At 44.8% G+C, this 24,203-nt stretch overlaps 1 protein-coding gene across 2 annotated transcripts in view; it reads left to right on the top strand.

The window, feature by feature from the left end:
* TGFB2 (transforming growth factor beta 2) overlaps positions 1-24,203 on the top strand; it is an 81,749-nt gene that overhangs the window by 35,880 nt on the left and 21,666 nt on the right. For both annotated transcript variants that reach the window (XM_082857873.1, XM_082857874.1), the window contains one exon: positions 16,268-16,431. In XM_082857873.1, the coding sequence (XP_082713999.1) occupies positions 16,268-16,431 (164 nt within the window). The remainder of the gene's footprint in view (positions 1-16,267; positions 16,432-24,203) is intronic.

Consider the following 24,203-nt stretch of genomic DNA (forward strand, 5'->3'; position numbering starts at 1 on the left):
AATTGTAGGTCAGTTATACTTCAATTTAAAAAGATATTTTAAAAGAATAAATGTAAATACAGTCATGCCACCTTGCACGTATGATTCACTTTGCATTTAGCAAAGCCCGTTCACATACATCATCATATTTGAGCCTGACCAGAGCCCTGTAAGGTGGTCACCAGCTCCCAAGGCACAGAGAGGTTCAAGACAACACAGCTTCAGAGGTAAATGGGAATTCTTACCAAGAAGGGATAGGCCTGTGTGTAAACCCTTCATCCCTTTAACCCTGAGATTTGGGAGGTTTTTACCGAAGGGTTCTAACACAACCACATGTCAGGACGAAGACTAGTCTCCTCACTTAGCTGCAACAGACAATATATTGGATCAAGAGCTAGAAAATCACACACAAAACGTATGCTTGACTTACAAGGAGCCAAGGAGAAGAAGCAGAAACATAGACCTCATATCTCGCCTTCAGAACCTAAATGAGGCTTTTCAGAAGCTCAGCCTCTGAACCCTCAGTGCTATCTGGTTCCTTCCCCATCTTTCCTATTTGAGGAAAGTTGAAGATTCAAAGGGCTAGAACTAGACTTGTCTAATAAACCTCAGGACAGTGTCACACGTTGTCCGGGTGTTCACATTTCAAAGGTCATCTGGTTCTGTTATCTCTCCTTGAATCTTGTCCTGAGATTCTAGCTGTTGCCGGGAAAGTTCCTGACTCCTTTTGTGAATGGTTCTGACCATACACATATCTTCTGATGAGAAGGCTCATCATTTACTGAGCTTTGGCTGTTCTTCTGGAACTTTCCACCTGCTGGTCCTTGAAGAACTTCAGAAGGAGCCTTTATTGGGAAGAGAGGGACCATGGAGCAGTAGAAAGATTGTGGACTTGGGGTCAGATAGACTTGATTTGCGAGTTCCAGCCACTTCTCTGTTCTAGCTGCACGCACGAGTGACTTGCCTGCTCTAAACCTCAGTCTGTTCATGTGTCCAACAAGTGGTGGGCGGTGGGAATTATCTAGCTCATAGCAGACACTGTCAATAAGACAGCAACTGTACAAGAGCATGTACATGAGATGCCACTAAGGTTAAAAATGAGATTATATCCAAGAAAGCGTGTTGTAAATTGCCTGTAAATGTGGGTACTTTTAATAGTAAAATCACTTGAAGTCTCCTTCTACACCTGGTTTTATGTGAGTGAGCCAATGGGTCTACAAATCTAGTGACCTCAGAGTGGTTTTCTAAGACGTGTCCTTTTGAATTGGGCTCACGTGTGCCCATAGGTTCCTGATATTAATAGTTATAAACTGAGGAGCAGAGGCACAGCCCAGCCAAGGACTATGCTGGTTTGTTTGACTCTGTAAAGGCAGAGAAAACGTCTTCCATCCACAGAGTTTCAGATACTGCTGCAATTTTGGCGTATGTGACCTTTTTTTGTTCCTGGTTAGGAGAGTCTTCCTGGCATAGGACTCTGAGAGTAGGTTCAGGCTTTTTTTTGGGGGGTGGGGGGTAGGAGGGCAGGAATGTGTTGCAATTTCATTTTATTTTTTAAAATTTAATTTAATTTTTATTTTATATTGGAGTAGAGTTGATTTACCATGTTGTGCTAGTTTCAGGTATATAGCAAAACGATTCAGTTATATTATATATACATATATCCATTTCTTTTTCAGATTCTTTTCCCATATAGGTTATTACAGAATATTGAGTAGAGTTCCCTGTGCTCTACAGTAGGTCCTTGTTGATTATCTATTTTATATATAGTTAGTGTGCATATGTTAATCCCAAACTCCTAATTTATCCCTCTCTGACCACCTTTCCCCTTTGATAACCTTAAGTTTGTGTTCGAAGTCTGTGAGTCTGTTTCTGTTTTGTAAATAAGTTCATTTGTATCATTTTTTTTAGATTCCACATATAAGGGATATCATTTGATGTTTGTCTTTGTCTGTTTTCCTTCACTTAGTGTGATAATCTCTAGGTCTAATTCATGTTGCTGCAAATAGCATTCTCTTAAAGGCAGAGAAAAGTCCTGCCATCCACAGGGTTTCAGGTACCCCTGCTGTTTGGACATATGTGACCTTTTCTTTGTTCCTGGTTAGGAGAGTCTTCCTGGCATGGGGCTCTGAGAGTAGGGTGCAGCCTTTCGTCTTTTACTCTCAGTGGTCCGTTAATAATATAAGCTTACATTTCTTGAACACTCAGTGTGTTCATAGTCATTGCCTTAGTTAACCCTTATAGCGATTCTTAGAGGCAAGAGTTGGTATTATCACACATTAAAGGTAAATGAATCTGAGTCCTTGCTCTCATGCTGTCATCTGTCAGGTAAACATCTAAAGAGAGAGCTATCATACACAACAGGCTAAGTGTTGTCCAGCCCAAAGAAGGGAGAGATTGCTTCTGCTCTGGAGGAGCTGGAAATTCTTCTGATAAGAGGGGAAACGGGGCTGGACTTTCAAGAATGAGCAGAATTTGCCAAATGTAAAGAAGCGGTTTCTAGGTGAAGGATTCACGTGGCATGGGCGTGGTGGCATGTCAGCACTTGGCATGTTTGGAGATTGGAAGTCATATGGTGCATTTAGGGCTTTGGGCAGAGTCCAGTGTGGGGGGAGGGGACATGGCAGCAGAGATGGTCACGTGCCCGTGAAGCTAGAAATGTAGGTTGGGGTCAAAGGGGCCAAAGCAAGATACGTCTTGAAGTTGTCTCTTTATTTGAAAATTGTCAAGACTTTTCACAGCTAAGTTAGAGTTTACGAGAGAGAAAAGGATGGCTGAGAATAAAAGTGGGCTTGCTTTGTACTACGGTGTCTGTGTTGCTAGAAAGGGCAGGCCAAGCTTTTTAATCTTGAATCCCCGTAACCTCAGGAGTAGCCAGTGACTCTCCCAGGCTTAGAGTCTAGTCCAAGCCCAACATCCTTTTAGACACGAGGAAACTGAGTCCTGGAGAGGTTGCTGATGCCCCGTAGTGAGATGTACCAAGAGATCGTACCGCCCTGCCGCTTCAGACTCACATCTGGCAAGCCCCTCCCATATTGTGCATTCTATTTTATTTTTTATTTTTTGCCTTTTAATCTTCTAATTTTTTTTTTTTGATTATAGTTGCTTTACAATGTTGTATTAGTTTGTGCTGTATAGCAAAGTGAATCAGTTATACAGATACATATACCTACTCCTTTTGCAAATCAAAACTGCAGTGAGGTATCACCTCACGCTGGTCAGAACGGCCATCATCAAAAAATCTACAAACAATAAATGCTGGAGAGGGTGTGGAGAAAAGGGAACCCTCCTACACTGTTGGTGGGAATGTAAGTTGGTGAAGCCACTATGGAGAGCAGTATGGAGGTTCCTTAAAAAACTAAAAATAGAGCTACCATATGACCCAGCAGTCCCACTCCTGGGCGTATATCTGGAGAAAACCATAATTCAAAAGAATGCATGCACCCCAATGTTCATTGCAGTACTATTTACAGTAGCCAGGACATGGAAGCAACCTAAATGTCCATCAACAGAGGAATGGATAACGAAGATGTGGTACATATATACAATGGAATATTACTCAGCCATAAAAAGGAACGAAATAATGCCATTGGCAGAGACGTGGATGGACCTAAAGCTTGTCATACAGGGTGAAGTAAGTCAGAAAGAGAAAGACAAACATCGTATATTATCACTTCTATGTGGAATCTAGAAAAGTGGTACAGATAAACTTATTTGCAGAGCAGAAATAGATCCATATTGTACATTTTAAATCCCTCCACAGTCCAAATGGCCACCACCCAAGACCTGTTGCCACCTGCGCTTTTTGCTTCCCTTCATTCACGCTAGACTTGCGAGAAAAGCTGGTTTGATTGCAGGCTGGGGAAATAGGACTGACTCTGTGTTGTCTCTCTATATATTAGACTCATAAAATGCTTTTAGGATTCTTGGATCCTTCTCTGGGATATTTTATGTTGCTGAACACGCTGTGAAGTTCGTGTGTCTATATGTGCACCACCAACCCCCGTCATTCTCCCCATCAGTGTTACCCTTTGTGGAAACAAAGCAGCCTGGGAGGCCCACCAAGAGCAAGACCACATTTCTGTCCTCTGCAAGGTTAGAAGCTGTAGTCAGGGGATCCCAGGCGCCCACAGAGGCGTGGACATGAGCTTAGACGTGTGTATGGTTATAGTAGAGCTATGGAGAACGCGTACTTGCCTCTGAGGGCCCCTCATCTCCTTTCTTACAATGAACAAGGAGTAATTAATGTATAATCAGTTGGTTTCAAAATAAAAAAGGAAGCAGAGGGATCAGCTGGCGTTTGTAAAAGTCCATCTGTGCTTGGGCTGCACTGATTGCCTGTTCAAGGCAGAATGACTTCTGTGAAGCCATCTTGAGGGAGGAGAGGTCACAGCTGATGCCCTATATCCAGAAGGAAATTTTTGTTTTTTCTTTGCTGTACGCGGGCCTCTCACTGCTGTGGCCCCTCCCGTTGCGGAGCACAGGCTCAGGACGCGCAGGCTCAGCGGCCATGGCTCACGGGCCCAGCCGCCCCGCGGCATGTGGGATCCTCCCGGACCGGGGCACGAACCCGTGTCCCCTGCATCGGCTGGTGGACTCTCAATCACTGCGCCACCAGGGAAGCCCCAGAGGGAAAATTTTAAAAGTGCAGTAAACTTCTGGGCAATTGTGGACTCGCTTTATACACCAAAAAGTGATTTTGTCATTGAGGCAGATGGTCAAAAAACATCTCTGAGTCTTTCTTCTTCTTTTTTTTTTTTTTAATTGCTTTTGTAATTTTTATTTTTGGCTGAGCCACGCGGCTTGTGGGATCTTAGTTCGCCGACCAGGGATCGAACCCCTGCCCCCCTGCAGTGGAAACATGGAGTCCTAACCACTTGACCGCCAGGGGAGTCCCTCTGAGTCTTTCTTATACCCACTGCTGTGGCTGCCTGTGGTCCAGTCTCCCCCTTACCCGCCGTGGAAGAAAGAGATGGCCTGAAGACAGCTTAATCTCCCACTGAAACATGGGGGAATCTGCTCCCTCCTCCTCTCTTGAATCTCTCTTGGCGTCATTCCCAAAGTACCAGTTCCAGGGAAGGTCACTGAATGTCGTGATTGCCAAGGTAGCTGCCTGAGCATAAATCACTTCTCCATCTCGGTCCCTTCTAGGCGCCGTCCCTCTCAGGCTGCTGGGCATTTAGAGGAAGATGCTTCTGCCCTTGGCTCTAGAATAGCTATTCACAATAACAATGAAAACCGCTCTCACCAGAGAATCAGAGCCAGTGGAGAAGACAGAGTGTTTATTTTAGCGTTGCTGTATCTCTTCAAGTCGGAATCCCACGAAGGTCTCAGAATTGGTCTTCCCAGCCTTCGCTTGCGAATGCACAGTCTTAAGAGATTGTGCTGCCTGCTCTGTCAGCTGCTTTATATCTTACAGGAAGGGTAGGTCCCGAGCCTGGTGTCAGAGGTTAGCGCTAAGAAGTCCCCAGACTCATTTAAATAAAACCATTTGGCTTCTGAACTACGGTTTCCTCCACAGTAGAATGGAGATCACACTACCTAGGTGTTACCAGGCTCAGATGAAGGAATGTATGTGAAAGTACATTGTGAGGCGTTAAGATCCTAAGAAGATGTCAGGGCTTGCGATTTACACTGGTTCTCATCATAAGATTCAGCTGTTTGAGACAAGAATTCATCTTCTTTTCCTTTGTGATAGTTATTGAGCACTTGCTATGTACTAGGAGGCCTTGGAGAGAGAAGATGAATGATTCGGCCCCTGTACTTGTGAGACTTACAAAGGCTTCTCTCTCCAATATAAAGCCAGTGTTCCCAGGGTCGCTCCTACAAGTGTTGGTCCAGTGGGTGGGCTGGTCAGGAGGGTCTAAAAAGGAGCTCTCTGATGGGTGAAATAGATGAGCGCAGATCTCTCCCTGGCCCTCAGGGATCTCCAGTCCAGTGCTATGGCCAGGCAGCCACAGGACTTGCTCCCTGCTAAGGAGAATTCTTGGGGTGTCTAAGAGCCCTTGAAGGAATTGAGAGGACTTACCGAGTTTCCCTTGTCAAACCTCCTCTGGCAGCAGCTGTCCTCAGGACCGTGTCTCCTGGGTGCTCTGCTGTACAGTGTTCTTCATTGGTAACCTTCCTTCCCTTGCACACACAAAAGCTCAATTCATTTATTCAGATGAGATTATGGAACTGACTATTTCCCCACTTTTCTGACATGGGGAAATCTTTCTGATTGTTGTCTAGGCTTTAAAAACAGTCTAATGAAACCAATGTAATATGACAAGAAACGGAATATGGTGTGTCAAGGACATAACAGATGCACCCCAACCTGGTGAAAGTTATTCCCCTGATTTTGGGGCATACCTGCAGTATTTTCCGAGTACATGCGGGTAAACCCCACACTGGTGTTGTAGAAAGGTTCCATCTCTCTACCTCAGTTTGCTACTTTTTTAATTCTGGTTATGCATGTGTGTATATATCACTATGGTGCCCTGGGAGTTCTGTTTGCTTTCACCCTAACATATTTAAGAAGTACTGGCTCATTCAAAGAGCTCTTCTTTAAAGGGGACTTAGTAAATGCTTTTTAAGAAGCGTAGGAGAGCCATTGGCTTGTAACTAAATAAACGCATTTGTCCTGTGCCATCTACACAACCGCCAGTGAGAAAAGAGAGTGGAGAAAGCTTCAGAAAGCACCTGAGTTTTGACCCCTGCCACTAAGGCTTCTGAAGCCTTCAAAAGATAATAGAGAGAGAGAGAGCTGTAAGACAGAGCTGAAGCTTCCCCAAAGAGGAGAAACTCTTTTTTTTTTTTTTTTGCCTTAAGAATTCTCCTTCCATTTTCAAAAATGACAGTGCCTCTTCCTTTGCTAGGGTGTCAAGTAACTTGGGACCAGTTGGACTCACTCTTTGGATGTCCTGGCTGCTAGGATTTAGTCCGTTTTCTCTCCCAGTGGCCCTAAGAGCAGAGGAAAATTTGTACACGTTATACACCAGTCATGAGATTGAAACTAAAGGGTAGGGCTTGCTCTCAGATAATTAAATAAAAATAAGATACACTCAAACATTTCAGAGTACTTAGCTGTGGTCTAGTTTTGCCGTGGAGATTCTTACTTTAAAGACTGTTTTTTCTCCTCTCACAAGTGGTGTCCCGACCTTGAACAGAAAGCTGCTTAGCACCCAAATGAACATGAATTCTTAAAACAAGCATAACACCTGTGGCTCCATTCCAGGACTCGGTCATGCCACAGTTCATCTGGATTCCTATAATTCCTGTATGTTCCCATATCTTAATTGCCCATAGCTGTGTTGCCAGTACAAACAGGATGGAGGAAGAGTCCACACCCTTAATGAATACATCTACTAACCCTAAGAAAGCACCATCTTTTGAAACTCTAGTATTCTTTTTAAGGTACTGAATGACCATCTACTGAAATGCTAATAAAGATATCTGATAACTAAAAATTCCTTTCAAGCAATTCTTACTCCCTACCATCTTTCTAGCTGGGGTTCAGGACTGGCATTCAGCATAAAGAACATTACTGATTTTCAGACTCTGTCCTCTGCAATGTTATTTAAGAAATGAACGCTCAGGTTCACCAAATCAGGCATCAAATCCATCTCAGCATATTTGAAAAGAGGAGTCAAATGAAATAAGTACATATTGGATCGGGGTATATTGTAAAATTTGCACACAAAAAAGCCTCAGGGTGTAAAACATAAGATAATGACATCTGTAAAACAGGCTGTGTGGAAAAGACCCGAGACTTCTCATTTATTATGCATTCAAAACACATAGAAAATATGATACGGGTACAAAGGTTAAAAAGAGAGGGAGAATGTGTGTGGGGGGCAGTCGGGAGGGAGAGAGAGAATGAGAATGAATGAGAATCATTCACAGTTGGGATGTATTAATAAAAGTATAAGTTCCACGATTAGGAAGGTGATAGTTCTACTGTATTCTGCCTTGAGAATTATGTTCAGATTTAAGGGTCTGATTTTAAAATTGGAGCAAAGAGGAGACCACCCACCAAGGTAAAAGGCTCTCACGAAAAATAAGAAAAGGAAATAGGAATGTTTGCTTAGAAAAGAAAAGAGATGGGGGCAGGGAGACATGAGATTTGGCTTCACAATTTCTGAGTAGGGTCAGGTGGAAAGGGGGTAAATCATCTTATGTGGCAGAACCAGACCCAGTGGGCAGACCCTGTAGGTAAGCAGATCTCAGCCCAAGATAGGGAAGAACTCTGTACGGTCGGAGCTGTCAGAGACTGCAGTAGGTCATCTGCCTAAGTTTGAGTTCTCCGTCACTGAAGGAGTTCTGGGAGAGACTGTCTTGTCTTGTCTTGTAGAGAAAACTGCAGTAAGAGGAATTCGATACCAGTAACACTGAGAGAGCACATAATGGGTGCCGGGCAAACCCTTTATGTGTTCTCATTTCTAAGTGCAATGAAGAGTTTCAGAGAGAATGAACGTTAGCTGTATTTGCTTTCCTTTTCAAACTAGATAATCCAGACCATCTCTTCCGCTTCACCTTTACTCACTCCCAAGTCATGAATTTAATACATTAGCAGGAATAGCCCGTCCCACTTGGTGAAGTTGGTAAATAGCTTGCAATCCTAGCAGGGTGTGCCCTGTTGCTTATTCGCTGAGCTCCAGGGCAGAGCAGGAAAGCGGCACAGTGCCTCAAAGTAATTAGGCGATTGCCTGACAAAGAAGTTAGGCCACAAGCCACAAGCGAGAAGCTTACAGACAACACAGAGACGAGCTCCCGGTACAAGACACGCAATAACCATTGTGTGCATCACTGCTATAATTTTAGAAAGCTTAGAGAAAGATTTTCAGGCTAATAAGGAGCCGCTACACCCATTAAGGCATGTCAGACAGTCCACACCAATCGTCATGGAGCTGCAGGGAACATGCAGTAGTTTCTGGAAAGGGGAATGTTGAAATTTGTCTGTTCTGGGCTGAGAAGGCTCTCTGCAGCGGTGAGCGAGAATGTCCGAGAGGGTACATTTCCATCTTTATTTTGGCAATGTTTGGTGTAAGTCTGGCAAGATTTTACTGGTTTCTCAATCTGTAGAAAGAGATTAAAAATAAAGGGTGCTTCTCATCCATTAAGAGATTAAGGGCGAGATCCTACATTTCCAAGTTTAACTTGTTAGTGGAATCGATGCATATTGCCTTCTTTCTGTTGACCTTGTTGGGAGCCATTGCTGGGTTCTAGAATAGCTGTGTGGATAAATACGTCATGAGGTCATTGGCCTCTTTAAAGGCCATTAGTGGACCAAAATCATGGCGATTTTGCCCCTTCCCCCTTTTTTTTAACATGTAAAAAATTTTTATTTATTTTATTTATTTATTTTTGGCTGTGTTGGGTCTTTGTTGCTGCGTGCGGGCTTTCTCTAGTTGTGGTGAGCAGGGCCTACTCTTCCTCGTGGTGCGCGGGCTTCTCATTGTGGTGGCTTCTCTTGTTGTGGAGCACGGGCTCTAGGTGCGCAGGCTTCAGTAGTTGTGGCTCATGGGCTCAGTAGTTGTGGCTCGAAGGCTCAGTAGTTGTGGCTCGTGGGCTCTAGAACGCAGGCTCAGCAGTTGTGGTGCACAGGCTTAGTTGCTCCGTGGCATGTGGGATCTTCCTGGACCAGGGCTTGAACCCATGTCCCCTGCATTGACAGGCGGATCCTTAACCACTGCATCACCAGGGAAGCGCACACACCCCCGCTTTTCTTTTAGAGAAAAAGAAGCACAGATTGAAGAGAAGTAAGAAAAGAGAGAAAGAAAATGGAGCAAAGGAAGGAGAGAAAATAAGGAGAGAGAGAGGAAAAAAAAAAGAGAGTTGTATGTGCTTTAAAGAATGAGACAATGGCAGAGAAGAGTGGCTTCAATCACCTACTCCAACCAAGAGGACAGCCTCCCACTGTGACGTCATTCCAAAGGAATATGTCCCATTCGTGGTCCACCTGCCCGCAAAAGCGGGTCCACGTGCCCTCTCCATACACAGTCCTGAGCACAATGAGAAACATAGAAGAATCAACACAAAATAGGTGTCTCCACCTAAGTGGGGTTTTTATGAAGGTGATGGAAACTTTGGAGTAGACACTAGAAACACCGTGTCTGTCATAGTTCAAGAAAACCAACCACTGTGGGCCAGCATCACTGTGATTTTATGGTTTTTTTTTTTTTTTGGTTTTGTGTAAGAAGGGGCCAAAACGGTCCTGCTGACAGTGTGCACAGACTCAAATAGCAGTTCGATGAAGGCCAAGTCACATAAGCTGATGCTGACACAGTGACTCCCAACTGCCAGCAGCACATTAGGTCTGTCCCCTGCTCGGAGACACCCACTTTCCATCACAGATGCTCCGGTGCTGGGTTACATTTAATAGGAGGGATGGCCGGGGAGAACATCAGAGACCACTGGTGATGCACTGTTTATTCCTCAGTCACTTTGTGTTAAATTGCTGTGACTTGAATGTCAGCAGTGTTTGGGATGTGGTAGTGAAATCAAATCTATCTCCCGTGTGCCAAGACAAATTTGAGAAAACCCCCGAACACAATTGTCTTGGTTTCTCGCTGGCTGTGTCCGCGCACATACAAATAGCAGCTCGTTTCCTGGCCCTCCAATCGTGTGGCGGGTGGCTTTCTTGCTGCTCCCTGAGGAATGTCTAATGAACCCCAAACTACTTCCCTCAAAGCCGGGGATGTCAGGAATGAGGGGCCACTACACCCGTTAAGCGCTGTCAAAAGTCCACGCCAATTACTACAGAGCTGTAGGAAAAGTGCAGTCATTTCTGGAAAGGGGAATGAAGAGTTTGTTCTGTGTGTTTGAGGATGAGAGCCAGTGGATGCTACTGAGGATAGAGGCACCAGGCACATCTCGTATGGGCGTCCAAATGATCCTGGGCAGTCCTAGTATTAGCAAAGTGCCTCTTGGGGGGAACTTCCGCGTGAACAAGCCCCAGATCTCCAAACCAGAGCCATACTTTTAAGGAGTATCAGTGAAAATACTGGGCCTTGCATTAAAGTTTCTGGAGCTTTACTGCAAGGCCTAACAGATCTCTAGTTATGCAGGAGCTAGGTCTTTGTGCCCGTTTTTGCAATAGTGCTCCAGTGAGGGTGTTGGTCTTCCTGCCTCGGGTGGGATTCATGTCTTCGACTCAGGGGACTCTTGCGCACGGAGGGCAGGATATTGTGGTGAAAAGCCAGGGCTTTTGATGACAGGCCAGCTTCACCTTGCCCTTAGCCAGGACTTATTTCACTCTCCTTGCTCTTGATTTCTGAATCTGTGAAATGGGGATTAAAAACACCTTCTTAGCAGACATGAAGCATATAAAACTATTAGAACACGGGAGGCGATTGTGAAGTCAATTCTGAGGCTGCAGTGAGACCAGGCCATTCTTTTTTAGGGAGGGGATGGTGGGATAGACATATGTTATTCGTCCCTAACCAGTTCATAACACTGAAGTGAAGGGGAGCCTGGCCAAGTTCATTATGGTTAGACATTGTCTAGGGCAGATGTTATCAAATCTGGATGTAAGACAGAATCACCTGGGATTCACACGGTAGGTCTGGGATAGAGGCAGGTAATAAGCATATTCCTCAGCCCCCCATGTGACTCTAAAGCAGGTGGTGAGGGACAGTCATCTAATGTAAAATCTGGGGGAGAAAAAATACTTTTTGGAGGCTCCATCCGTGGAGAATATCAAAATGAGAATGATGAAATGGCAGAGCTGCAAGTGAGCTGGGTGGCCATCTAGCTCAACCTGCTACCAGATTCAGGATAGATGATCGAAGCCTTGCCTCCCTAAAGGCTGAGCTCTGGATATCCTTGGGGTATTTCTTTCAGCTTCCAAATCTACACTTTCTGTCAGAGCTCCTCACGTATTGGTGATGTTATAAGACCTTTCTTTGGTTTTTGTTCAGTCATTTATAAACTGTCCCAGGACACTTAACTGCTTCTGTCCCTTCTCTTCTAATTAAGTTAGGTGGTAAGAGAGTGTTCTCTCTCGGTGGGACATTCAAGGAAGGCCCAAGAACCAGTTAGCATCTCTGTTGCAGGATGGAAGGAGGGATAGGAAGGGACGTCTTTGAGGGGAAATGTGTGCGAGACCCAGTGCTTGAATGTTCTGTCTGCTCGCTTGTGTGAACTGACAACCTGAGTCAATACATATGAGATAGGAAATTATTTACTTCCTTATATAGATGAAGAAACAGGCTCAGAAAAGCCCACTGATGTCCCTGTTGCCCCATAGCTACGACTTCTTGATTTGGGGTTAAAATTCAAATGGCCTTAAAGATCCCACTGCGTTCGGATCCTATAACTGTATGTGACTGTGGAAGGACCAGCTGCTTTCTCCCACTGGGCTGCCTCTGAATATGCTGCCAGCCTCAGCTCAGACAGCCGCCCCCATGCCCTGCCCGGAGATGTTCAGGTGTGGGCACCTGATGCTGGCTGTCCTGGGCGCGAGGGGCAGGGGGCTGAGTGCCAGTCCTGGGGAGGCCTGGAGGTGACGGGAGGGTGGCCCAGCACATGAGTGAGGCCCCATGGCCCTGCACGTGCTCCGTTGTCCCATCAGACTTCATGTACGAAGCGTAAATTCAAAGGTGAAATGATTAAGGGTCTAAAGGTGGTGACCACAGAGCATCAAACTCCAGTGTGAGGCTTTTCTGAGCTTGGGACCCGGTACCACCACCCTGGTCACATGCCCATGAAGCCATCCCTGGGCCATGGGGAACCAAAGAACTCTAAGTGAAGATTCCTGACCGCAGGGTGCTAACACAAGGAGAAGATGATTTATAAATGAGCTAATCAATAATTTGGAAGAGGGCTTCCCTGGTTGCGCAGTGGTTAAGAGTCTGCCTGCCGATGCATGGGACGTGGGTTCGTGCCCCGGTCCGGGAAGATCCCACGTGCTGCGGAGCGGCTGGGCCCGTGAGCCATGCCCCCTGAGCCTGCGCGTCCGGAGCCTGTGCTCCGCAACGGGAGAGGCCACAATAGTGAGAGGCCCGCGTGCCACTAAAAAAAAAACCTAGGATGAGCGTGGGCAAGTTAGCAAAGGTCAAGCACAAGTCCCCGACTACCTGGCAATGGGGTAGGAAGTGGATCGGAATTCCAGAGGCCTTTAGAGACACGTCCCATTCCAAAGGGGGAAATGAGTTCTTGGAGAAGGTGGAGAAAAAAGCTACATCCCTCCAAGCCTGGATGGATGGATTAGGGCTGCCCAAGCCATTAACCACCTACCCAGCCACTCCGAGCCCAGGAAGCGAGCCTCAACGTCCAGGCTGGGTGTAGAGGGGCCACGTTGAGCTCTTTGCACCAGGCGTCCACAAGCCTTTATGAGGTAAGGGCGGGGTCACAGGCTAGGCCCCAGCACTTTGCTGTGATTTTTAGTTTTTCCCCCAAATGTAAGGATATTTGGCAAGTCGCTCAAGTTCCTCAGCCAGGCGTGGGACTGGTGACCCGTAGCAGAGGGCAGCCAGGGACAGCTGGGGCTGACCCTTAGCAGTGGTAGTCAGTTCTTTAGTTACCAGTCTTTATCCAGTGAGCTCCCATTCTCGGGTGCTGGAGCAGGGGTGTGGGAAAAGCTGCCGTGTCCTGCTGGCCTGGTCCCTTCACTGTGGTCACAAGACCAAAGCCGACGTGCTGCTGGAGAACGCTCAGCTGCCACTTCACCTCCTGTGTTAACTGCTTCGACTTATAAAGCAAGAACCAAAACTGTGGCTTTGTAGTATCAGGCGGCTGAAGCAGCCAAAATGGTTATAATGGCCAGAGAGGAGGAGGGCTGTTTGCCAGGGTATAGGGAGCAGAGCAGAACAACGTACTTAACTATCAAGCAATTCCTGTAAATATTTGCAAACACCCCTTCAAAGCTCGAAAGCCTAGGACAGGATCATTGGATGATTTGCTTAGAAGAAGGAGAAACAAAATTGACCTCCTGGTCCAAAGCGGCCATAAAAAGAAAGTGTGTTTATGGGCAGAGGACCAGAAAGGGAAAAAAATTGTTCAAAGTTTAATAAACACAAAAGAGAATAAAAATAAATCTCAAGAGCACTTATTTACAAACTTGATGGAGGGATAAGGTTGGGGTTGGCGGGTGTGAATGATGGGTGTCTGTGGAAGTAACACAGGCCTGAAGGGGGTTCCAATAAGAGGGAGAAAACCAATGAGATGTTTACTCTCGCTAATGACGGGAAATGCACTGAAGCAGCTTTGCGCTTTCAGGATGCTCTTTCAAAGCATGTTTGAAGCTCCTGCTGTCTAATGGGGAGGCCATGCGAACTTGAATGCAGCCACTAGGCCTGTGGAAGGTTCTGGCCAAACTGGAGAGTGTGTGAAGCCAGGAGGCCCGGCCCCAGCCCTCCCCAGGCCTCTCTACCTGGGACCCCAGACTGTTTTCAGCTGAGCTGATCAGGATGGGACAAGCCTGTCCAATCACCTGGGCTGGGCACGTTCCAGCGGAGGGAAAGGTCAGTTTGTCCTCGCAGCTACCTTTGCAAATTGCTAAGCTAGGGGGCTCCCCAGACCTTTCTGGCCAGGTGAATGTTTTTGTCCGCCTGAAACTGTCCACCGAGTATTTCACGGTAGTGATGCAGCGGGCCATCCCCGTGTCCACATGAATACCTTCTTTTCTCTGAAACATGGGTGCTTTAGATTTGGGGTTTTTTGTTTGCGTGCTTGTTTCTTTTTGTTTCTGAGGCTTCTGAGCTACAAAGCTTCAATTCCCACAGTCCTTTGTGAAGCAGTCATCGAGCAGGGCATGGTTTGAAATTCACCACTTCCCCATGAGCTGCTTTCCAGCAGCCACAGGACATGGGATAGGGATGGGGAAAAGCCTCTATGAGGGAAAAAAGTTCAGAGCTCTTAAGATGAGGAAATGTTGGTGTGTTCCTAGCATTTTTTTTTTTTCAGTGTAATTGTCAGGGCATGGATTTCCCAGGAAATCACAAAAGGTATTTATTTCTATTTTAACATCAGCAGGATGGTTCACTTGTTTAATAAGAAGCTAGTCTTGCCAATAGCCAGACGCCTGAGTCTTTCAAGACTCCTGTTGATGACCAACTTCGTAAACAGTGGGTATTTGGTGAACTCCATGTGTGCAGAGCCCTGTCCTAGGTAGACGGGGAAAAAGAAAGACCTGGAAAATGTGGTTAGTCCTCAAGATTCTTAAGATTTCATGGGGAAACAAAATAAGCGAACATAATAATGAAGTAATAAAAACATTTGTAAGAAGCCATAAAAAAATGAATGATTATGTTGCAATGAAGTGACATAATTGAGGAGGGGGTAGAAAATCATGGAGCCACCAGAGTTGGATGGAACATTCCAGAATAATGAAAGTAAGTTTGCAGGAGATTTTGGAAGAGTATTGTAGAAATATACCTATTCTACGTATACTGTAGGAATGTACCTGTAACAGGTGGCCTGCCCAGTGTAGGTGCTTAATAAATAGGTGTTGTATATGAAGTATGGGGATAGAATTTGGACTTGCTTTGGCTTGGGGGTAACCTCAAGTTGCATATTCAAAGGCAATGACAGGTTACTACAAAATAACAGCAAAATTCTAGCAGCCCATGAACTTGAAATTGCTGTGGGCTTTCTGCATCTCTGTATTTTTCGTGACTCAGAACAGAAGGCATTTGGGTTGATTTTCTTCCTCTTCATTAGCTAGGGTTCCCTCCCACCAATGGACATTTATGCTGAATAAAGAATTTTAAGACTGGCCTGGTATAGCCAGTATCTGTGTATTTTTATTCAAATGTCCTCACCCTAACTTGTCTAGAGGGTGTATTTGGTCCTATGTGTGTGAAAGACCAAATTATCAAAGCCAAAAAAGATGCAGTCCATGAAGCTGGAGAGAGCAGAGTGTTTGAGTGCCAAAATTTCAGGGAAAAAAAATACATGGGCAAACTGCTTGCCATTAGGAGCTCTTTTCCTGGCACAACTGATGAAAGTGTACGCAAGCCCGACGGCTCTCTCCAGGCATCCACTGTCATGAACTTGTTCCAATTTATAACCATCTAGGGTTTTCCACCACTCTGTCAGCTTTCAAAGGAGAGGGTTAACTTTATAGCCTCAAATGGAGTTGGAAGTGGTTTGTTAATCCCTATTAATCGGCTGCTCCTGTAACCAAATGCAGATGTTTTTTTTTTTTTTTCTGGTTCAATTGTTAATGATATTAAATTGGCCATTGGAAACGAAATCATTCTGTAGATATTTCCCGTATGGTTTCTTAAGACTCTCTCATGCTGCGTGGTCTTTTGTGAGAGAACAATGGATTTTTATCATTTTGAATGATTGCCCTAACTTTTTACAGATGCCATCCCGCCCACTTTCTACAGACCCTACTTCAGAATTGTCCGATTTGATGTCTCCGCCATGGAGAAGAATGCTTCCAATTTGGTGAAGGCAGAGTTCAGAGTCTTTCGCTTACAGAATCCGAAAGCCAGAGTGCCTGAACAACGGATCGAACTGTATCAGGTAACTTTTCTTTGGGTTGTTTGAATGGACAATCAGTTTGAAGTCTTAGGATAAAGGACTTCCTACAGACAGATTTTCTGAACTGAGATACGCCGTTTTCTACACACATAATCATGACATAGACCCTCATTTATTATTCCTCTCACAGTGACAGTTCCTCACTTGCTCAAGAAGGCAGAACATTTAGAGTGAAGGGGGGAAGCTCTGGGCATGAATGGCTAGAGTGCCCACCCTCGGGAGGGCTCAAGTCCAGAAGTCCACCCCCTACTCTGTAAAGTCAGATGATGTAGGACTAGTCCCACCCCAAGGAGGGAAGTCAGCTACCTTTCTTTTCTCATTTGATGGCCATCCCTTTCTCCTTTTCTTCCCTCGTCACTTCCTTCCTGTTGTCTCTCTCTCCATCTTTTTCACTCTCTTTTCTTCCTCTCTTTGCTACCTCCTGGCTCTTCACTAACCTCATCCTGCCTCCTCTTCCTCTCTGATTCTACCCGCACTTTCTAGTCCATCCCACACCAGATGCACATCCTCTGTTCACCACTGTCTGCCACGATTTCAGGCAGCCCTGACATCTCATCTCCCTAAGTACAGTTGCTAGGCAGCTGTGTCAAAATATGATGATGGTGGTGGTGATGATGACGACGATGATGATGTGATGATGATGATGATATGATGATGATGATGATGTGATGGTGATGATATGATGATGATGATGATATGATGATGATATGATGATGATGTGATGATGATGGTGATGATATGATGATGATGATGTTGGTGGTGATGATGATGATATGATGATGATGATGGTGATGATATGATGATGATGATGGTGATGGTAATAATGATGGTGATGATGATGATGATACCAAGTTACTGAGATGTGAGAGATGTTCTTAACAGCTTATTACTCACGTGGGTTACCGGGCAGTAGCATCAGCATTACCTAGGAGCTGGGAGAAATGCAGAATCTCAGGCCCCAGCCCAGACTTACCAAATCAGAATGCACAGAATGTAGACCAGAATCTAGATTTTTATCAAGATCTTTAGGGGATCTGACACACATGAAAGCCCTGCTCTGAAAGCCCTGAATTGGGCAAGGGAGGCAGATCAGGTCATAGTGAATACGTCATAGTGTCATATGAACAGTGTCTGTAGAGGGCAGAGTTGGAAAGATTTCACCAGGGACTTGACGTTTGGGTGGGGCCTCAAGAAGCATCTGTTAAAACAGGATGAGGGATGGTCATTCTTGACGGAAGGAGCCACTTGTACCAAAACAGGGTGTCCTTTGAAGGGGCCTGTTCAGGGTACCAAAGAGATGGTACTCAGTGCCAGGAGGTGAGGAGAGACTAAGGTGGAGTGTTGCCCTCCAGGGAAGATATGTAGAGGGAGACTGAATAAGAACAGACCCGAGAACCCCAATGTTAAGGAGGAGGCATGTGAGACAATATGACTAAAAAGCGTGCTTCCTTGAGGGAATGAAAGGAATTGACATCTGCATGTGGAGACCTCTAGTTGTCCTGGATTGTAAACATTTGGAAGTTTTGGTAATCTGGATAAGACTTTTCTTTGCATTTATTGGGAAAATGGAAAAATTCCCACACAAATAAGCATTGTACATGGAATCTCTGAGAATGAGTCTGAAGTTGTTAAAACAGTTTTCAAGTACCAGTTTACATGTGTGTTCATGAAAAGTAGTTCTTACTTAGATCCTCAGGGACCTCTCCGTGGAGACCTTAAGATCTTAATGCACGTTCTAAGAGTATCAGACAGGGTCGGCTTCCTGTGTACCAGCCCCTCTCTTAAGCCCTTTGTAAGTATTGCCTCCATTTGTATCCACAGCTCTCCTGTGAAGTTTGCATGATGAAGTATCTTTTTTTTTCATTTATTGACATATAACAGACGTATAACATTGTATTAGTTCAAGGTGTACAACCTTGAATAATATTTCGATATATGTATATATTGCAAAATGATCACCACAATAGGTTTAGTTAACATGTACCACTTCACATAGTCACATTTTTTTCCCCTTTGTGGTAAGAACTTTTAAGATTTACTCTCTTATTTCAAATATTTAATACACTATTACAAACTATCGTCACCATATTGTACATTACATCCCCAGAACTTATTCATCTTACAACTGGAAGTTCGTACTTTTAGACCAACTTCACTCATTTCAAATATTCTTTCTTCTACTGGATTCTTTCTCCTTTTTACAGAGAAAGATGCTGAGTCACAGAGAAATTAAGTCACTTGGCCAGGGTCACACAGCCAGGAGGAGGCGGGGCTGGGATCCAGGTCCCGCTCTGATTCTCAAGCACTCACTCTTCACCGCATTTGCTGTTTGTAGCAAATCCTTCCCTACCTCTTTGCCTCAATATCAGCCAGAATAGAAGAAAAATAAGAGAAACTAGGCCGGCCAGAGGGTGGAGTGGTATTAGGAGGGAAAGCAAAGACGGAGTTCTCTGAAAAAGCAGCTTGATCAAAGGTAGCCAGAGACATTGCAAGGTGATTTGAAAAATAAAAACAAAAACATGACTGCCTGTCCTCTTTTTTCTTCTTTCTCAATTAAGTCTCTCGTCCATGCCTCTCTGTGCAGATAGATTGTTCTCTCTGGCCCTGTTTCAATTACGCGACTTCAGTTAATTGAAGGCAAGGTCTGTTAGCTTTTGTTGCCTGTAACGTAAGCTGCTAAGTCACCGTTATTCTTTGGCTTCTGACCTTGCTCCGAGGAGTGGCCTCTGATAGCGGGTTACTGATAGTTTGTCTTCCTCCCAGAGGCCATCTCATCCCCGGGAGGGGATCTGTCCCTGGAGGCTGGTAATTCAGAGGACCTCAGTGAGGTCCTCAGTGGCTGTGTACCTTCCCAGAGGTTATTGCAGCGCTGGCCACCCCATGACACCAGCAGCAGGCTCTGCTTCAATTAAAGCCCCACAGTTGGAAAAGATACAGCCCAAAACAGAAGCTCATTGTATGGAGAACATGACCTTGGGCTTGTTCAGTGACACTGAACACGAGACCCAGGAAGGAGGTAGTTTTAGAGGAAAATAAGGAAGAATAACATCTCCTTATCTATCTGGAGCTCAGCTATGCAGCAATCTAACCTCCTGAAACACAGCCAAAGTCCAGGTAGTAAGTCAGAGAGATTCCCGAGCACCCTCACAGAAGACACAGCACACACAGCTGACTCACCGGAAAGGCAGCCTTTGGTCCTCTCTGGGACCACAAGAAATTCGAAGCACTGGATTAGAAGGAGTGCTGGGGGAAGACACTCTGACAGGAGGAGATGACCCTTTAGACTTGAGATGTTTGCCTGTGCACCCCAGTAATGCCAGCCCAGACGACCAAGTCATAGAATGCAGTGCCTGTATGGACAATTTTCCTAAAGCTTATCCTGTTTGTGGTTAACCCAGTCTTTATCTCTGTGGCACCTTATCTGGATTCTGACATCTGCTGGTGGCCTTTTTATTTGGAGTCCCATCTTTGGCTTGTTCTTCTCCAACTTGCCACTTGCCTTCCATGCATTTGGAACTCTTTGTGGCCTTCAGTGATAAACTCCCTCTTCAAGTCTCAGGACAGAAATTGATGCTTACAGTAACGGCTTTCAATTATGCAGGTGAAGCTAAATTATATTCAGGTAACTGAACACGTGCCGTAAGGTACTAGAGGGTTTTCTAGGCAAAATTGCTGAAATGTTATTTTGAAAAATAAAATACTCAGTGCTTAAATGGGCAGACCTGTAGCTATGTGGAGAGCTCAACTATTCAGAAGAACAAAGTCTCTGAAGTTTCTAGATTCCCTTTGACTACTGTATTACTGGCCACAGGGTTGACAATCTGCTTCCTAGAGGAAGAGAGATAGGATGACTAGGAATAGGTTTTCAGGGTGTTTAGATGATTGTATGGATAATTTATTAGGATTCCTCAGGGCATCGGTTTTAAGCAGGGGGAGTGTGTGTGTGTGTGTGTGCGCACGCGCGTGCGCGTGCGTGAGCTCACATGTGGGTGCAGGAGGTGCTTCCCCACCTCTGAATGCCCTGGGGGAGCTTCTACAAGGCCTGTCCACAGTCCCTTTCCTGGAGCTTCTGATTCTCCCTGGAGAGGAAAAGATTTGCCTCTGGACAGACGTGGTTTCGAAAAGCACTCCTCATGATTCAGATATGGTCATTCTCCATTCTCCATTGGGAATCACAGATTTAAGGCATATCCCAAGTTTTGGGGGTCATTCTGTCCCCTACAATGTATATGGGTCCTCTTTCTAGAGCCCGAATCCCAGGCTAGAAAGACCTAAGGTAGCATTTCCAGGAGTGAGTTCCGAGTTAGTTTTGTCCAGGGCTGTGCATCTGTTGATCTCTCCCTGCCTGGGAGAGTCAGGATACCCGAGCTTCTGTGGAAATCATGTTTAGTTTGGCAAGGCGACTCTCACTCTTCTCCCCTCTACAGAATCGTCTGTCAGAGCTGTGATGAATGGTGGTAATATAAAACCGCACTGTCCTCCTGCTACCTCTGACTTCTGTTATGTGAGCAGGCTCTAAAGAGCATATACTGGTGTGATCATAGTATGACTTCAGATGTACACCAGTATCAGAGGGAATACGAAAGGGATAAAGCCTTCTGATAGGAAGGGAAAGAGGGCAAAAAAGAGGAAAACTGAAAATTTTTCCAAATAGGAGTGACCCTTACCATATTTTTAGAGATTTATGACAAAGGTAGCCTTTATTGAAGTATGCTCCGATAGAGCTCCAGTGCTCTGGGAATGCTTTTGAACCTACTAATATTTAGTGGAGCTCTCAGCGCATTTGGAAGACGGAATACATCTTTCTCTGATTAAGTTGTGCTTGTATTTATGATTAAAATCATGCCCAGAGTTATAGAGGGAAAAAAAATAGGAGAGGGGAATCTTCTTCAATTGAATATCACCAACAAGAGCAAGGGTGTCTGCCCTCTTGGAGGGGGCTCAGCCCCCAATTTCACAAGCAAAGAAATTAATAACTTACGTAAGGGTGCCCATGACCTCGTGGCCGTGTGAGACCACCAAAAACTACTTGTGTTTAGGGGTGCTGACCTCAGAGGGCCTTGGAAATCCCAGCTATTTCTAGCTTCCTCTCACCAACTTACACCCTTTTCATGCTTATTTCCCAATTCTTTTTTTTTTTAATTGACGTATAGTTGATTTACAATGTTGTGTTAGTTTCTGGTATACAGCAAAGTGATTCAGTTTTTTATATATACATATATATATATATTTATATATATATACTTTTTTATATATATATACTTTATATATATATATACTTTTTCAGACTCTTTTCCCTTATAGCTTATTACAAAATATCAAGTATAGTTCCCTGTGCTATACAGTAGGTGCTTGTTGGTTATCTATTTTATATATAGTAGTGAGTATGTGTTAATCCCAAACTCCTGATTTATTCCTCCCCCGCTGCCTTTCCCCTTTGGTAACCAAAAATTTGTTTTCTCTGTCTGTGGGTCTATTTACTGTTCATTTAAAACTTAACCACCTCTAGGATAATAAGATTTGTACCTTTGTAATGTTTCGATGATCTAGTCACTGTATAACAAACTACCCCCAAATTTCATCGCCTCAAATATCCATTATTTTATTGACTTTTGAGGGTCAGAAGCTTGGGCGAGACTTGGCTGGGCTGTTCTTCTGCTCCATGTGACTTTGACTGGGGTCACTTGATGGTATTCAGGTAGCAGCTGGTCTGGTCTGGAGGATCTCTGATGAGTTTGCTCATAAGCTTGGAGCTTGGATGGGATGACTGAGCCCCTCCTCCTCTCTAAATGGTTTCAGGTTGTATCCACGCAGTCTTCCCAGAAGAGTAGTCAAGCTTTTTACATGAGGCTCAAGGGGCCAAGTGTCCAAGGCGGAAGCTGCCAATCCGCTTAAAAACAAGGCCCAGAACTAGCAGAGCATCATTTTCACCTTATTCTATAGATCAAATGATCTACAGCCCAGCCCGGATTCAAAGGGAAAGGAAATAGACCCCAGCTCTTGATGGGAGGAATGTCAAAAAAGTTGCAGCCGTCTTTAATCTGCCACACTAACCCACTGTATGGCGTCGCAGTGAGCAAACTCCAAGTGGGCACCTCCTAGCGTTGGCGCCAGAACTGCAGCCAGCCATCTAGAGATAAATCAGACTCAGACTCTGCCTTCCAGTTGCTCAGGGTCTGGTGGAGGAACAGACGTGTAAATAGTGTCCCAACGGTACCGTCTTTCCACTAATAGAGACATACCCAAGGGACTCCTAGAACAAAATTTGGAGAATCCAGAGGAATGCCTCAGAACTCATTCCTTCCAGAAAGGGAGCTGTGAGAATTTGGGGCAGTCTTGTTTGGACTCCTTGGGTAGACAGGCAGATAATTCCAATACACCATGTGCCTGACTCAAGAGATTGCTTGGAGCCCAACAATATTTATCGCAGGAATTCCCTTCCAATCTGAATGCATCAGATTGAGATAGGAGCAGGTTTGGTTAGTTACTATGCGCAGCATTTTCTTTTATTCACTCGTTCACTAGTCACCCTTAATGAGACAGCATGTGTAGTGTTCACTGGTATGGGCGTTGTGATCCAAGTTTTTTTTTTTTAATAATTCCAATTCACTTGCTGTTTATTGTAAGGGTGAAATAAAACAGTGTATATGACTGTCGGGTGGAGAGTTGGCAGTCAACCTTGGTTAATTCCCTTCCTTCCTCGTCATCTCTTAGATTTTGACATCTAAGTCTTTGATTCCCCCAAGAGGAAGAGCTCTCTACAGAATTACCTGCCAAAGTCAGTTGCCAGGTTATCATTCGATTAATTTATTAGCGTGAGACCACTAAAAAAACCATGCAAAAGAACTCCCTGGGAGGCAATGCGATATACTGGGTTCATACCTCCTACATCATACATCAGGAGAAAAATGTCACCTTCTCACATGGGGCTGGTGTGAGGCCACAAATGTTGGTGTCAGATCTTGGTAGAATACAGTCTGCTGGTAGTTGCCTATTAATCAGTAGAAGATAAACGTGCTGGGATGAAACAAGCTCTGTGGATTTCCAAGGCACCTTAGATTTCCCGACCATGGCTTTAAGAGGGGCAATGGTGGTGTTTATTTTTGTAGAGGTAGGACGTCCAGCTTCAGTTGAAGTCACCTTTGCCTTAACAAAGGAACTCCCCCCTCTACAGAATACTCTGTCAGACCTGTGATGAACAAAAGTAAAATAAAATCTGTCCTCCTGCTTTTTCTGACCTCGTTCTTTAATCCTTGAGATTGATTGATGTATTTATTTATTTTGGCTGTGCTGTGCAGCATGCGGGATCTTAGTTCCCCGACCAGGGATCAAACCCGTGCCCCTGCCGTGGAAGTGCGGAGTCCTAACCACTGGACCACCAGGAAATTCCCAATCCTTGGATTTTAATGCCTAGTTGGATTTGCATTTGTACAGTAATGGGTTTGTCAAATGTGATGAAATCTCATCTTTAGAGATCCCTTGCAAGGCTATACAAAACAGTGGCTAAATCCTAAGTCATTTATATCCATTTATCTTTGGCTTCAAGCTGTATAGTCCATATGAAATGACTTTTCAGATTTGAGGGTGAAAGAGTGAATTGATGTTTACGGAGCAAAGTAAGTAAACAAAGATTGTAGTGGGGAGGAGCGAATCCCCAGCTACTTTTAATGGACATTGTATCTCATCTCCCCGAAAGATTTTAAACGATGCGCACCCCTAAGGCTTTACAGTGATAATTCAAGGTAGATGGCCTT

Source organism: Leucopleurus acutus (genome assembly GCF_964270905.1).
Source record: "Leucopleurus acutus genome assembly, chromosome: 2".
Lineage (NCBI taxonomy): Eukaryota > Metazoa > Chordata > Mammalia > Artiodactyla > Delphinidae > Leucopleurus > Leucopleurus acutus.